Source organism: Brachycentrus maculatus, unplaced genomic scaffold (assembly GCF_059751285.1).
Source record: "Brachycentrus maculatus isolate JH-2025_06_01 unplaced genomic scaffold, ASM5975128v1 h1tg000188l, whole genome shotgun sequence".
Taxonomy (NCBI): domain Eukaryota; kingdom Metazoa; phylum Arthropoda; class Insecta; order Trichoptera; family Brachycentridae; genus Brachycentrus; species Brachycentrus maculatus.
The window spans coordinates 1,376,013-1,393,382 of record NW_028280939.1 but is presented as its reverse complement, the minus strand read 5'-3'; the positions used below and the strand labels follow the sequence as shown (position 1 = coordinate 1,393,382).

The 17,370-nt window shown below is 33.1% G+C and overlaps 1 protein-coding gene across 1 annotated transcript in view; it reads right to left on the bottom strand.

Moving 5' to 3' along the window:
• The window catches only part of LOC148307850 (uncharacterized), a 26,115-nt gene extending 8,785 nt beyond the window's left edge, over nucleotides 1-17,330 (bottom strand). The window contains exons 1-12 of the mRNA XM_088262752.1: nucleotides 17,128-17,330; nucleotides 16,643-16,758; nucleotides 9,525-9,711; nucleotides 8,788-9,033; nucleotides 7,926-8,087; nucleotides 7,704-7,841; nucleotides 6,948-7,054; nucleotides 5,012-5,246; nucleotides 3,852-4,136; nucleotides 3,130-3,313; nucleotides 1,730-1,935; nucleotides 69-245 (exon numbers count right to left, since the gene is read on the bottom strand). Of these exons, the coding sequence (XP_088118878.1) occupies nucleotides 69-245; nucleotides 1,730-1,935; nucleotides 3,130-3,313; nucleotides 3,852-4,136; nucleotides 5,012-5,246; nucleotides 6,948-7,054; nucleotides 7,704-7,841; nucleotides 7,926-8,087; nucleotides 8,788-9,033; nucleotides 9,525-9,620 (1,836 nt within the window). The 5' untranslated portion in view covers nucleotides 9,621-9,711; nucleotides 16,643-16,758; nucleotides 17,128-17,330. The remainder of the gene's footprint in view (nucleotides 1-68; nucleotides 246-1,729; nucleotides 1,936-3,129; nucleotides 3,314-3,851; nucleotides 4,137-5,011; nucleotides 5,247-6,947; nucleotides 7,055-7,703; nucleotides 7,842-7,925; nucleotides 8,088-8,787; nucleotides 9,034-9,524; nucleotides 9,712-16,642; nucleotides 16,759-17,127) is intronic.
• Nucleotides 17,331-17,370: the final 40 nt, after the last annotated feature.

Below are 17,370 nucleotides of genomic sequence, written 5' to 3'. Positions count from 1 at the left end.
GCTAACCTTCGGTTTAAAAGACAGCAATGTCGTTTTACTAAATAACAAAATAAATAGAAAATTCACACCTGCAGCAAGTCTTCAGACCCAGTAAACATCTTAAAAAATTTAGTCGACTCCTTAATAAAATCATTAGACATCATGACATTTTCTTTATTCAGTTGAGAAATTTGCTTCTTGATATCGGAACGAGTTAAATTTTCAATTTTAGATAAAAAAATTTCATACACTTCTTTATTTAGTGCCTGAAAGTAAACAACAAATTAACAATCATGCTTAAGTTCTCTGAACAATTTACTGCCAGAACTGTTACTTAACCCTTAGAGTGCGTACCGCCGATAGATCGACTCTCTATTAATGCGTATAAAGTGCGGAGCGTCGGAATACCGACTATTGCGCAATTTGATTTAGGTGTTAACCTGTACGGACGTGTCTTAGCGCGCATGAATAATGTTTTTAATAAGTTAATAACATTTATAAAAAACCATTTAAAATTATGTTGCTGTGAATTTAACATTGATTTTTGTATTTTTTTAAGTACAAGTTTTTTATTTCTACCTACAAAATGTCAAATTCGTCAAGTAGTGATGATGAAAAGCAATTAGCAATTTATGCAAAATATGTGAAAATAAGCTCAGCACTATAAGGGTTAATAAACCGATCAATAAAAGTCATTCTATTGTATACTGGATTATTCACCCTACGGATGACATTAATATCAATGTTATAGGTGTCTACTTAAAATTAAACATCTATTGTTTTTATACGAAAGAAGAATAAATCCTAATAATGTATATATGGTGAACGTTACACAAAAGTAATCAGTCAAATCAACTAATGCAGGGGTTCCCAAAGTGTGCGCCGCGCCGCCCTGGTGCGCCGTAGAAAGTAAAAAGGGGCACCGTGAGTCGATCCTCTATCATTACCCGAAACCACAAATATTCTCGGATACCTATAAAGCGACAATTTCTTTTTTAAGAGCTAGCATCTTTCTACCCAACTACTATTATTGTAGGTACCTATTTCTATCGACTATAATATATGTATATACATATATAGTTACATTATCTACCCCAAATAGCTTACTAAGGTAGGGCGCCGTGACAAAGTACTAAACTTGTAAGTGCGCCGCGGGCTGAAAAAGATTGGGAGCCCCTGAACTAATGTATTCCCTATAAATTCGCATACTCTCATATTCCCTTTTCATAATTTTTTTTCATCTCTTGTGAGACATCTATGACACAGTTTTTTTTAGAATGACAAACCACTTGTACTGAAAACTTTTGAAGATGGCTTTTGTCCTGCTTTGAAAGTAAGCTTCTCAAATCGCTCACTCCTTTCAAGAACGTCATAAATCAAAAATCGACAATTTTCAGTTGTGCATGTTTACGGAATGCCTAGAAAATGTACTATATTCCAGCAAAAGAGGCATATTTTTAACTTAATGTTTACCCGCTACAGGGCAGAAAGTGTTGTTTTTGCATTTTGAAGTAAAGGTATTGTTCAATTATTTTTTTAAATACACTAAATATTTTTCAAATGGAGAAAAAACAGTCAGGTTTCACCTAAAAAGATCTGTTGCACAGTAAAAAGTTCAATAAGTGAGTTGATATTTATTTTTAATACATTATGTTTTATTTTTAAAAGTTAAAAACGTTCTCCTGAAAAATCAAGTTTTTTTGATTTATGACGTTCTTGAAAGGAGTGAGCGAAATATGTTATATTTTACCTTCAATGTCTTAAGTGTAGTTGATGCCAAATAAAATGCATCTGAATATTCTTTTCGAAAGAGATTAGCTTGAAATTTATCCACCAAATCATTTAATTCTGCAAGTGATAATTTATAAGGCAAAGTAACGACAACTGGGTCTCCTTCAATACTTGCACAAGCTTCTCTTGAATCGCACACCGTTAATACAGGGGTAATTGGAGCATCTAAAAAGTGGAATACCAGAAAACAATGAATAAAAAACAAAGTTTAATGAAAATTTTTGTAAAATAAATTATAATAATCAAAGCTTAAAAACTTGTAAATGGAATCCTCTATGTACTATGATTCCTATAGGTACATATAATTTTTGTTTAAATTAGTGATGGGTGATCAAATTAAATAACGACTTCTTTCGAAGAAGTCTTTACTGAATTCAGTTTCAGTATTTGACCACTTAACACATTGTTTGCGGGAAACGTTGAAAAGCATCTTTTACACATTGTTGGTAGAAAACGGAAGACGCTTATAAGCATTCTATTTGCTTACTTTTGGTAGAGCGCGAGAGACACCAAAAAACATTGTAAAGATTGGTATTGGGTTTACAGTTACTTGTGATTAGTATACGACCCTAATTAGTATACTAATTAGGGTCGTGCTTGATGTAAAAAACCGCCCGATAACAATGCGTTAATATTCTAACAGTGCACAAATTTGTCTGCACATTGTGTATTTATAGCTCTTGATACATTTAACAACTAAAAAATTACGTTAGGAAAAATATTATAACTGGGAAAATGTAATAAATACAATCCTTATGTGTATTTGATTACGCATTTTTTTCGATTGTTGCGCGGTATGATCGATAATCCTGAAATTATCCGGAGCATTGGTCTGTATGTTCCCGATAGTTACCTAAGACAGCGTCGGCATAGATTATTTCACATTCCTATACACAGGACCAACCTGCCAAGCTACCGCTATGTTGAACAATATCACATTGGATATTGATCTGTTCCATGTGTCCGAAGGAGTCCTCCGAAGCGGGATTCTTCTACACATTTAACAAGAGTCTTCTTACTTACTTTTTAATTTGTTTTTTTTATGTATACGCCTTAAATGTTAGTTTGTAATGTATATATTAATTATTGAATACATTGAATTGAAATTGCATTGAAATTGAAATTGAATCATAATCAGATAACCGAAAAAGCAACAGTTACACTCAGTCCCATCTATAGTTTTAAAAGTTTGGATAACTTATGAATGCTCTTGGAAATGAGTCATGAGTTTTTAAACAGCTGTAGAAAAGAACAGTAGGAATACCAAACATTTGATGCAGTCAGTAAAAAACTAGTATATATAAGTACTATAAATAATAAATACTGTAGTATATTCAACATAAAAACAGTATATCTAACCTGAGTATGGTAAAACAGTTTCAGTGACCAGATTCTCAACATAACGGCTGATTACAATGGCTTCTTCAGAAAGTACTTTATAGCTGTAGATGTAAATCAAAGGGTTATCCTTCGATAAATCCGAGGCAGCTAAAGTAGAAAACTGAAAGACTGTTTGCGAGGCTATTCCGGAACTTGGTTTTACCTGAAAAGATCAGTCGCATATCAAATAAAAAAAAAACAATTATGCAAGTAAACAAGCTTACCTGAAAACACCATTGAAATTGAATATCTATATATATCGTAAAAACAAAAATTTATGTGTTCTTTTTACAAAAATAAAATAAATAAAATATTGACAAATATCACTTTTTGGTGAAATATTAACATAATTTAACACTGACGTTACATAATATCATTCATTACTATGTAAAATTTGTTTTTAAGTTTATTTTTAACTAAAAGTGACAAATTGTTATAGTCAAGTCTCAGTGCAGATTCATTTTAGATTGTATTATAGGTGTCTCAGTGAGTTGATACACCTATAAAATATAGATATTATAGGTGTCTCAATTTGAGACGAAGCCCCTTTCACTTTTATACAAAAAAAGATGGCAGTCTGAGCATCTCAGGGTCTGTGCCTCAAGTAAATTTTGAAATAAATATTTTAGTAGCAAAACCCAGCATCTATACTATGGGGGCAGATAAGAGTTTAACACAATTGGCAAATATCTTATACTCACTTTCAGTTCTCTAAGCATCGGTGGCCCATTGGTGGCGACACTCAGATCAGAGTATGCCTGCACTTCACTGGGCCCCTCACACTGCACACTCTCTGTGCACACGCACTTCACTAGCAGCCGGAGCTTGTAGCTGGTGTCGGGCAGCAGGCCAGGCCAGGACCCGAAGGCAGGCGGAATCACTAGAGGAAAGTTCCTGACTACGGTCTCGTTCCCAAACTCAACAATCTCAGAGAGAAATGTCTCCTCCCGAGAGTAAATGGATAAAGAGCTGCCAAACACTTCTGGCTACGAAAAACATATGAAAAAACTTTTTAAAATATTAAAGTAAACTAAAGGCAGTTTTTATTTTGAGCCTTCACTTGTTTACGAGTGATTTTGGCTTTAACAAACAAAATACATTGTAATAACAATAAATAAAAGGTATAAGAGGAGATAGAGATAGGTGAAGAAAAAAAAACAACAATAACTAACTGACATTAAGAATAATTACAGACAGGTGGAATGTTAAACTTTTACCATTCATCAAATTATTTGCCAACACACCAATCAAGCCAAGAAATGGTATTCTTCTTCTTCTTCATGAGCCCTCTGTCATTCGCTGGTAGATATAGGCCTCTTTCTTTTCATTGCATTTCCTTCGGTCAGTTGCCGCTTGCAGCCAGTTTCTACCCCCTACAATGACTATGCCGTCGGACCATCTCTTTTGGGGTCTTCCGACGCATCTTTTGTTCTCCCAAAGTCTCCTATCGTAAAAATTTTAGGGTACATCTTGTAGGGTTAACCGCTTAAGGACGCGTCCCCAGGTGGCGGATAGAAGAATGCTCGGCAAATATGCAGGAGGGAAAACAAATACCTCCCGTGGACCAACGATGTAACGTCTGATTCAGAATGGGCGGCTACAAACAGCGTGGGTTCCCTATGTGATGGGCGGCTGAAACCCAAAACTCACCAACCCGTCTGGCAAGCATGGTTTTTAAATGCCAAACTCCTTCCAAATCAAGGATCCGTAGGAGAAATAAACGACACATCTGGGATAACGATTATTGAAGAAACGATAGATAAAGGTTTCACTGTTAATATAAATGTATGTGAAATCCTTTTAATCACTACTTGTCATCAGGTTTACTCCGTTTCATTTTATCTCCTGCAGTTTTGCTCACCAATATAGAAGTGTCAAAGTATCCGTATCCCTCATTCTGCAGCAATATCCACTGCAGGTCACAACCGGGTCGAAGATCCGACACCTGCGCCTGAATCTCCAGAGCCTCGTTGGACGCAACAAGTCTTGGGACACTTGCCACGTCTATGGTAGGAAGCATTCCATCTTGAATAATGACCTCGACTTTAGCTGAAGCTTTGGCATTACCCTTCACAGCAGTAACTTCTAACTGGAAACTTAAAAAATAATAATAATTTTATGTTTATAAAATATTAAAAATCAAACACTGATTTTAAGAGTCTACTAAATTGTATTTTGTTATTAAAAATAAAATTTGTGACAATTGTTTCGCCTTGTTATGGCATTTTCGAACTAATGAACAGGATATTTATCTGCTTCTGTAGTATAGGTCCTGGTTTTTGCCACTTAAATATTTATTTCTTTATTTCAATTTATACCTGAGACGCAGGACAAATCGCCATGGCTTTACGTAACTAATAATCAAGTTAAAACTGCGTTGATCCCATTACGAATTGCATTATCCATCATTACGAATTGCTAAGGGTAGGAAGAAGAAGGAGAAGTCTCTTACTATTTTAATATGTTTAAAAAACATTTATTTATTTACTTTATTATGTTATATTTTATAAAAAGAATTGTTTACATTGTGTATTGATGTATTGGTGTATATTAGTTTGAAAATGCCCTAACAAGGTGAAACAATTGTCACAAATTTTATTTTTGTGTTATATTATATAAATAAATTGTCCCTTCCTGGAATGATATTTAGAAGCAATAAAAGCACAATAAAGGAGTAAAGCCTTAGGGTAGGTGGTAGATAGAATTAGCCTTCAGCATATAATTAATAACAACACACGATACATCGTTACACACATCAAGCAAACACATCAGCTATCGGAGCCCAAACGTTTTCACAGTACAAATTCTGGAGAAAGTTTATTATTATTTAACTTTATAAAATAAAATTAAGAAAGATTTCTCATAGATACGATAAAATTAAGAAAGGCTTGTTGACATAGTTAAGACATAAGGAACAAACGAGTGAAGAAAGAACGGCTGAACAAATTAATGAGGTGAATGTAGTTGGAAATGGAAGCATAGGAAGACCGAGGAAAACTTGGCATGATCAAGTATTTCAAATGCTTGAAAGTAGTCAGGTCACGAGTTGGAATAATCGGCGTGTATGTATGAGAATATGTATGAATGTGGAAGAGACAAAGATTGTGTGCAGACATATTAGTGTGGCGTTCTATTCTCTCTGCCTACCCCTGCGGAGAAGTGGTGTGATCGTTAGTTAGTTAGCCAGTTACATATCAGTACTAATTTAATAAAATGAAATATAGTGGAACCTCTCATAAAGAGCATAATTTGTTCCAGAATCTTACTTGTTAAGCGATACACTCGTTAAGTAAAATATTTTTTTGTTTAAATAGTTTTAAACAAAAATTGTCATGAACATTTAACTAGAAAAAAGGATCAAACAAGACTGCCATTTATGAAAAAAACAGAGTCGCTAAATTGTTTAATGTATAAGGGTTTAAAAATGTATGATGAGATGCCTGAATGTATGAAGAATGAAAAGAGTCTGAAAGAATTTAAAAATAAATGTTTTGTGTACTGTAAGGATATGTAAATATATAAATGTAGATGTAGTAAATTAAGTGTACAAAATAGTTTATAATATGTAATATAAGCTAACTTAAGAAATAATAAAAATAAAAAAAGAATAAAAATACACTTGTTAAGAAAAAAAAAGACTAATGCACTAGCGCCAAAGTGAATGTCGTGAAAAGGGGACTTTCTCTGTAACTCGTTATGTGAAATGTCGTTCGTTAAGGGAGTTGCTTTTTCACTTTTTTTTTTACTCGTTATGAGAGGTTCCACTGTGAATAATTTATATTTTCTTAATTACATACATTCCTTCATTGGGAAGTCCAGTCTCAAAATTGTAATCAGATAGATTCAACATTTTGAAATTGTCACACTCCCTCAAATCAGGTAAAATATTGCAGCTCCATTCAAACTGAAACAAAAATTAGAGTTTATATATGTTAACATCACTCACTCCTTTCAACAATGTCATAAATCAAAAATTGTAAATTTTATGTTGTGCATGTCTTTGGAATGCCCAGAAAATGTACTATATCCCAGCAAAAGCGGCATATTTTTAACTTAATATTTACCCACTACAGGACAAAAAGTGTTGTTTTTGCATTTTTAATAAAAGGTATTGTTTAAATAATTTTTTTTAAATAACAAATATTTTTCAAATGGAGAAAAAACGTTCAGGTTTTACCTACAAAGATCTGTTGCACAGTAAAAAGTTCAATAAGTGGCATGATATTTATTTTTAATACATTTCATTATATTTCTAAGTATGTCAAATACTTGAAAGCGGCCGGGTCAGGAGTCGTTATAATCGTTGGGTATGTATGAGGAGATGCATGAATGTAGAAAAGGTGAAGAATGTTTGCAAAGACAGAGTGGTGTGGCGTTCGATTCTCTCTGCCTACCCCTGCGGGGAAGCGGCGTGATGGTTAGTTAGTTAGTTAGTTAAAAACAATCTCCTGAAAAATCAAGTTTTTTGATATATGACGTTGTTGAAAGGAGTGAGTGATATGTTATATTTATTTCCTTAAGATTTCATCAAAACATATTATTAAAAAGCTTACATAAAGGCTGCCTTGGACATTGTCCGGATTCTTGAAAACAGCGGTCAAAGAAAATGGTGAATTTATAGCGACAGTAATGGTCTCTGCGTTTAGTTCTATTGACATTCCTTTCTGCAGGACTTTTACAAACATCCCACTCTAAATATACATAAAATTTCATTACATAAAATATTGAAAACATGCTTAAATAGTTAATGTTATGTTACATTCTGGTTGACTTACTGTCGTGATCAAATTCCCGTTTGATATTCTTATTACTTTGCAAGAAATGTCATAGTAATGGCCACCTATAAGGATTGCAGGTAATATTGTTAACCGTTTTCCCATTACTTCACCTATGTTCACATGTACAGTGGTGTTCAGATCGGTGACATTCCAAGAAAACTAAAATCAATAAAAGCAGCTCAATAAAATAAAGAGGACTTTTTTAAAGATGACTATAATTATTTCAATCAATCTGTATTTTCAATGGAGCAATCGTGAGTAATTGAAAATTTAAACTATTTTAAAAATTAGATAAAACAGAAATAGAAATATTAACACATTGTTTGCGGGAAACGCTCAAGAGCGTCTTTTACATACTGTTGGTAGAGAGCGGGAGACACTTATAAACGTTTTATTTGCGCACTTTTTGTAGAGCGCTAGAGACGCCAAAAAATATTATACAGATCGGAATTGAGTTTTCGGTTACTCATGATTGGGTTACTAGTAATTAGTATACGACTCTAATGAGTATACTAATTAGGTTCAAGGTTGATGAAAAAAATCAGCCGCCAACAATGTGTTAACTAACTGACATTGTAAATTTTAACCAATTACCAATGACAAATTTCAGATTGGGACCACATATTTTTAATTTACCTATAGCTGTCTGTATGTGGCCAGCGTTACTGTAGCTCACTCTGGTTAAATGGAAAAGAATGAAAACAGAGAGCACAAATTTATGTTTAATTTCACAAAGCTAGTCAAGCAATTATCTTGTTATCTGCATAGTGCAAAAATAAATTTCCAATCAAATAGAGTTTTGATAGAAGACATCACAAGTTTATTAACCAATTGGAAGAGTATAACTAAAAAAACTTACAAAATAATCATTAGTTGGTCTACATGGTGTAACATGGGCTTCAAGAATGTAAGTATTGTCTGCATAAGCTGTGTCTGAACCGAGCATTAGAATCGAAAATTGGTCGGCAGAAGTGGGATCACCTAGGTCCAATTTCGGTTCACCTTTTGCATCGGTAAACTTTATCTGGAAACTTTTTGTTTCACCGAGTATTCCTTCATCGCTCACTCCCGAAATATTAAATACGTAGTTAACACCCTTGATGAGCTGGAAGGTATGGACAGGAATAATAACATAATGCTCACTCCTTTCAAGAACGTCATAAATCAAAAATTGACCCAGAAAATGTACTATATCCCAGCAAATGGAATGCCCAGAAAATGTACTATATCCCAGCAAGAGGCATATTTTTAACTTAATATTTACCCGCTACAGGGCAGAAAGTGTTGTTTTTGCATTTTGAAGAAAAGGTATTGAGTAATTATTATTTTTTTTAAATATCTTAAATATTTATCAAATGGAAAAAAAAACCTTTAGGTTTTACCTAAAAAGATCTGTTGCACAGTAAAAAGTTCAAAAAGTGGCTTGATATTTATTTTTAATACATTTTGTTATATTTTTAAACTTTAAAAACGTTCTCCTGAAAAGTCAAGTTTTTTGATTTATGACATTCTTGAAAGGAGTGAGCGATATGTAATATATTGCAAGGTTTATTGTTTCCGTTTCCAGAATAAAAGAAATGCCAAAACTGTAAATACCGCTGTGTTATTTATGCCCACGGTGTTGGTTTCTGCTATTTGGGGACTCTGAGCATTCAACGATTTCTCCAGACTTCTGACTGCGTACCAAACCATCAAGTTGAACCGTTGCCCTCTCGGTCCATCCAGAACATTAAAGCGAATAGTCCAGTTGAATGAGAGCTTCTGGCCCGCTTTTGTTTGAAGCCTTCAAAAACAGAACATAATTTACTGCTCAGTGTAATATACAAATTCTTGGCTTCTAGGGGCTTCAAATTGAAACAATGGGACAATACAATCTTGATATATAGACATTTAAAATTACTGCCGGTACGTGGAATATTGTGGATGAGTATCATCGTTGAACAACAAACTAGACAAAAATATCGAAATCCTTTAGTACACAACCATGATCCACGATTTACACACGAAGGTGTGATAGTCCTAAGAATTAACAATAAATATGGGAGTCACACAGCAATATATCATTCCGAACATTTTTAATATGTTGCCGACGGCTGTTAGAGGTCAAAATAAAATATGGAACTAAGGTAAAATAAAGGAATGGGACAAGAGATCAAGAGTTAATTTTATGAAAATTGTAAAATGTTTATATTCTTAAATTTTTTCTCTTTTTTTGTGTGTATATTAGGTTAAAATTGTTAAAAACAATAAAAAATGTATTAAAAAAGAACTCCACTGACAAGACACACAAGATAGCTTGGTAGGTCTCTGCAAAATAAAAAAATGTTCTAAATATGTAAAAATTGCGATTAAAATAAATGTATACAAAAAAATAATAACAATAAAAAAATAAAAATAAAAATAAAATAATAATAAAATTAAGCTTCATATGCAACACAATGCTCTATACACCATTCCATGCTAGTAAAAGGAAGTGGTGGAAAAAAAGTATTGGTATTACGAGATATGGACATAGGACAAGACAGATACCCTAATAAAGTCATTCCCCAAAGGAAACAGAGAATTATTTATCTTACAAGCAGATTATACAACAGTTAATTTCGAAAGCAATATTTTATATTCTAACCCTTATCCACACCTGATAGTCCACAGGGCACTGCATTATATAAACGCAGTGTTATCTTGATCGTTAACACATGAAGGAAAGGTGATCAGCCCCCCACTTCAGGTACCAGTCCAGTGTAATATTTAAAAACTATTAGAGTGAATAAATCACTTATATTTATTTAACCCCCCCTGGGAATCGAACCCGGGACATCCAGTACGGTAGCCAAGTGTGATGACCATTACACTACGTAGGCGGACAACATATAATTAATACTAATTACCTCAATTTCAACAGATTAATTAATATTAAAATTCAAGTTAATAAAAATTCAAGTGAAAAAAATAATAATATTTTTATTTTTACTTTATTATACAAGTATAATACATAGTTAATATAAAAGAGCGAATGCTGTTCAATTAGTCCATATAACTTACAATGTATGGTCCATTAAGGATTTCAATATTATTGATCTATATTTACAACATTAAAATAATCATCAGGAACATTGTTTAACATATTTTTTTCATAATAGTGATAATTTTTAACAGGAAAAAGAGATGCGCCAATGCCTCCATCACTTAGAACTGAAAAAACAGTTGTATCTTCCTTTTTCAATTCAGGTGTTTTATTTTGCTGAAGATTTGACGCGTAGACAGGGGAGTTGGGTCCATAAAATGGGTAAGAAACAAAAGGACTCTTGTTAGAACTAGGTGACTCTGGAATATTTGCTAACTGATATGGCACCCGACGTTGTCCATTGAGAAGCGCTATTGAAGAATCACAACCCAGTATTACGGGGGTATATTTTGGCTTTCCTAGTGGTATTTTAGTGAAATAGTTTCCCGCTTGATGTGATGGCATACCATACGCTGGATTGACACTTGATGTAGCCGGAACATTGTAATTATCCTGGGGAAAAGAGTCACTTTTCCCATTGAGTAGAGACATTGATGGATTGCAACCGAGTACTAGTGGTACATTCACCGGATTTTCTACAGGATAGGCTTTCATCGGGCCATAAGCCGACTGTCTCACATTCCGAAAGTTTTCATCAAAGTTTTTCCACCCGCCACCTCTGAGCAAAAATTGATCAGTTTCTTCCTCAGCTGACCTATAAACTGAAGGATTTTTTGAAGAAATATATTTACTAGCTGTATCCACGCTAGCATCAGCAATATGTTCCGCATATCCATATGGATTGTAATCATCATATGATTTACTCTCTCCAAAATTTCCATAGGTTTTATCATGATTATGATGACCGTGTTTGTCATATCCGTATGGTTTATAATGCATCAATTTTTCGATATCTTTCATCAATTTGTAATCAATAAGAGGCAAATCAATATGCTGGTTTGCAAGTGGAAGCACCGGGTACAATTTTTTATCATATCCAGAAAACAAATTATTATAGTCTAATTTATCACTTGAATACAACGAATCGCCAGGTTTTTTGTGTTCGTGAGAGTACATGCTTCCTAAGTGATACTTGTCTTTGTGATGGGAATCTTCATACGGTGCGTAATCAGATTTAATGTGTCCGTCATACAACGAATCAGCAGGTTTTTTGTGTTCATGAGAGTACAAGCTTCCTAAGTGATACTTGTCTTTGTGGCCATATGCATCGCCCAAATATAACTTATCAAGAGGTTTTAGGTGTCCGTGAGAAAGCAAATGTCCTAAATGAAATTTATCTTTTTTATCATACTCATTTTCGTACTGCGGATATTTGACGTATCCATCATTAATGTGTTTGTGTCCTGATTCGTCATCAAAATATAATAAATCAGGTTTTTGATATCCATAAGCAGGAGGATTTCCGTAATTAAGTTTGTCATTAGAATGGCCCCCATTCTCGTACTGTGGATATTTCAAATATCCATCATTTATGTGTTTATGTCCTGATTTGTCATCCAAATATGATAAATCATGTTTTTCATATCCATAACCAGGAGGATTTCCATAATTGAGTTTGTCATTAGAATGGCCCCCATTGTCATCCTGCGGATATGTTTGCTCATGATCGGAATCATCACCCCAGTACAATACCTCTGCAGGTTTTTGATACCCGCCGGAAGGGCGCTTTTCTAAGTATAAACTACCTTGGTCTTTAGGCCAGTCTTCATGTTGTGGAAATTCAATATCATCGTTGTAGATTTCTTTATGTCTTTCAAAACCAGGTGCGTGATTTCTGGAATCAGTTTTCAAAGAACGGCACAACTCATAGGGCTTAATATTAGGATCTGTTGGGTAGATTTCCACACAATCACGGTTGTTCTGGTGTCCATTCAAACTGGATTGAGCCTGTCCATCTCCCGATAGCTGCCCCTCGAAACTCTTCAGGTTTTCTTTTCCAGGAATCACTTGCTTTGTATCGGCAATTTCATTTTCCAAGATGTGATTTAAGAAGACGCTTTGCTTCTCGGCACTTTTAAGCAGTTTGTCCAGCAACTGTCCGACTTTCACTGCTTCGGATTTTGCGTCAATTTCTTCACTGGCAGCTATAGCCAACACCCACGACACCAAGAAAAACTTGACGGCAAAATGCGACATCTTGCTTTGGTACTTATTGTCTTAATTACAATGATCAACTGATACATTTGAGGTGTGAAATTAGCTTTTATACATTCGGAAGTGACAAAAATCATTCATAAATTTTGGTCAGTATAAACAAATATTATGAATAAACAGAATTATAGTAAAAATGAAAGGTAAACAACCTACATTTAATGAGGAAAATAGTTTCACATCATTCAACTGTTGCATTTCGATTTATAACTGACCGATATATCAATCATGCTAAGGTTATTATAGGGTGATCATTAATTTTTAAAATTTATTTTACTTTTTCGCGTCTGGGCTTTGTAGATATTTTGTTGCATAGGGCACTGCATCGTATTGACTCAGTGTTATCTTGATCGTTAAAGGCAAAGTGATCACATCTGTGCTTCAGGGACCGGTCTAGGGTAATTAGGGTAATATTAAATAAATATTAGAGTGTAAATTCAAAAATATTAATTTTCACCCCCCCCCCCCTGGGAATCAAACCCGGGACCTAAAGAACAGTAGCTAGATACGCTAACTATTACACCACGGAAGCGTACAGGGTCTTTAATTAAATCTTTATGAAAGCAATTTATCAGGTCTCTTAGTTTAATTTTAATATCTTTTGCGAATTTTTTTTATTTTTTAAAAAAAATTTATTGGATAGTAAAAATGCTTAATTCAACATTTTAGATTAGAACAATAAAGTCTACTTATTAATAATTTTGTATGATTATAAAATGGAATTAGTTTTTTGTTTTTAGCGGTGTATTTTTATTTTGGCTTATTGACAATTTTACTTTATTTTATGGAACACCATATGCCAACCTATTCAAAACTGCAAACTTATACAAAATAGTGACCTACTCTAATTATTATGATCCTAAATACTTTTTCCAATCAGGAAATTTAAGCCATAATGTTGCCATTGTAAAAATATTGAGGTAAATGTGTTATACATATTTTACTTGACCCACATTTAATTTTGATTCCAAATTTAAATGAAGGTCATAAATAAATGTGGTCCTTCCGCCTTTAGATGAAACAAAGATGGCCGCTTTGAATTTTTTTATGAGAAAGAGAATTTACTTATGAAAAGTATCTTCATTTTTTGTAGTTTCTCAGCTATGCCTCAAATTCACAAATAGTTTTTATCTACTGGACTCTATTTGTCCCACCCAATGGCAGATGAACAACCAGTCAAATATCTTCAAACCCTTACAACCAATGGCGCATAGGGCACTGCATCATATAAACACAGTGTTATCTCAAGCTATAATACATGAAAAAAAGGTGATTAGCCCTCCGCGTCAGGTACCAGGATAATATTGAATAAATATTTTTTTTTTCTTCAAATCCTTATCTGCACCCCAATGGTGCATAAGGCACTGCATCATATAAACGCAGTGTTATCTTGATTGTTAAAACATGAAAGAAAGGTGATCAGCCCTCTGCTTCAGGTACAAGTCAATGATAATATTGAATGAATATAAGAGTGGAAAAATCACTTATATTTATTTGAACCTCCATGGAAATCGAACCCGGGACCTCCAGTACGGTAGCCGAGCATGCTAACCATCTGCCTACGAAGCGTAATGGTTAGCACGCTAGGCTACAAGCTGAACATAGTTGTATGTAATTACTAAGAAAATACATATGTAAAAAAAAAGCAAGAATATTTACTACATCATTTATTAACACGTTGACTGCCACGGCAAGTTTCAGAATTCCGGTCTAAAAAGACAATTTTATTTAATCATACCATATTTTCAAAAACTCTCATTAAAGTACCGTAGAATGGAACTACTTGAACTTTGATATGTTACTTGAGCACAGTACAAAAAAAATTTAGATCTGTATTTTTAGATCTATATCCTTGGTCGTCAAACTGCGGCCCACGATATTTGTGCGGCCCACAATATAGCAAACAATTTTAGTAGATTAAATATAATTTTATAAACTATGTATAAAAATTTCATAAAAAATATGTTTGTAGTTCTAATAAAAATCTTGAATAATAAACTGTTTTTTCTTTCTTTTTTTTATCAGGGATGATACAGATATCTTTATCCATATCCAAATCTTTCGGATATCCGAAATAAATAAAAAATATCCGTATCCGAATTCGATATAAAAAATGATTCGGATAATTGCGGATGTTACTCTAAATTACATTTTCAATTGACATGACCCGATATTAATATTTGTTTTGAGTTAAAACAGAGATTATCTTTGACTGTTTTAGTACTGCGACTAATTTTATTTTTACAATATTTAGAGTAATGAAAATCTCGATAGAGACAAAGAATATTTTAAATTTATTTCAGGGAATAGCATCAAGTGGCCACTTAAACCAGTCAATGACAGGTCATAAGCCCTGTAAATGCCTAGATAGGGTTAGGGTTTGGCTAGGAGTATGTATAGGAGCTTCGAGCTGGAACCTAGCATGTAACAGTCGGCTATCTTACATAATACCCAATTCATAAGTGTGCGGCCCGCAGTGATACCTCACATTGTCCCATGTGGCCCTTGACCAGAAAAGTGTGACGACCGCTGATCTATATTTTATCGACATGATTCATTGTTTTCCTTACAGGTGACACTTATTGTCACGATACATTCATAATTGTAGACCAAATACAGATTTAAATCTCTTTTTTGTTCTGTGCTCAAGTAAAACATCAAAGTTTAAGTAGCCCCGTTCTACGTGACATAATTATATTTTCTGTTTATTTATTAATAAATTTTCTGTTCATGTAAGCCAGCATTGATTTCTCATTCTCTTCCCAGAAGCCATCTATCTTTATTAGCACTGTAATTGTATCATAACTGCACGAATGTGGCAAGAAAACACAGTACGAAATAACTCGTAATCGGCGTCCTTGCAAAGAACGCAATCTTCGAGTTATCTCGTAGTTGGCAGTCAACGTGTTAATGAGTAAACTTTCCCCTTCCATTTGCTTTCTAGTTGTCTTCACCCTGATCAGGAGTACAGGACTGATCACCTATAAAATGAATGATCGAGTCAATACCGCATATGATGTGGTGCCCTGTGCAGCATCTTGTTGCAGACAGAGAACAAAAAATAAAGTATTTTTAGAAGAAAAAGAGATTAACGGTTGAAAGTCATATTCCTTTGGATGATTTTATTTTTAAAAAATAAGTGTAGTTATAATATACATACTACCAGTAACAAAAGTATTATACAATAGCATTGTACTGATTGCTCAACCATTTATTATTGCTTTGTTTAACGACTGAAAAAATAAAGACATTATTTTTAGTAGTTATAATATTATTATTGTAAAAAAATATTTGCAAACTATGTAAGAATGTTTGTTATCATAGGTGCAATTGCAAAAATAACTATTTTTATATATATATATATATATATATATATATATATATATATATATATATATATATATATATATATATATATATATATATATATATATATATATATATATATATATATATATATATATATATATATATATATATATATATATATATATATATATATATATATATATATATATATGAGTGTTGTTTTCTTTACCTTATAGTTGTCACACCAGGTGCAGGGGCAACCTCCTTTGTTGTATTTTCTTGCGGAGATTTTGAAGGTCCACAGATGAATTGTGGTGCAAGAATCCGAAACTTTGGTATTGCACTCTAGAAAATGTGTGTCTTTTTAAATGAATTTGTTTTTGAAACCATGCAGTAGGTTTATTTGGTACATAGAAAGAAAAATAAGTCCCGCGTAGAAAATTATTATACAGTACAAACTTTTGTATCGAAACTATGCAACAATTTTCTTTTTATATAAACATAGAAAAACTTCAGCATTGTTTTTCCTTTCGCATTGTTTCGACAAATTGTGCTGTGTTTGTAACCAGATAAATAAGTATGTAGTTATTTAAAAACTTTTATTTTTTAAAATTGAATTCGTCTTTTTGAAACATATCTGATATTACTTACATATTACTTATCTGATAACACATCGAATTAAAATTTTTTAAAGGGTTAAAAACGCATATTTACTTTATTTCACCATAGCAAAAAAGTCGCTGATGAATTTCGATTTTAATATTTTGCCCATTAGGTTTGGACAAATAATTACTAAAATGCTATGCAAAACTAATTTAGTCGACAACCTAATTAAATTGTAAGATAATTAAAATATTTGGGACATCATTGCGATAATTCAGATAGAAAGTTACATTTTAATACAAATTAGAGCTGAAAAAAACTGTTCACGATCTGTCACTGTCATTATTTTTAAAA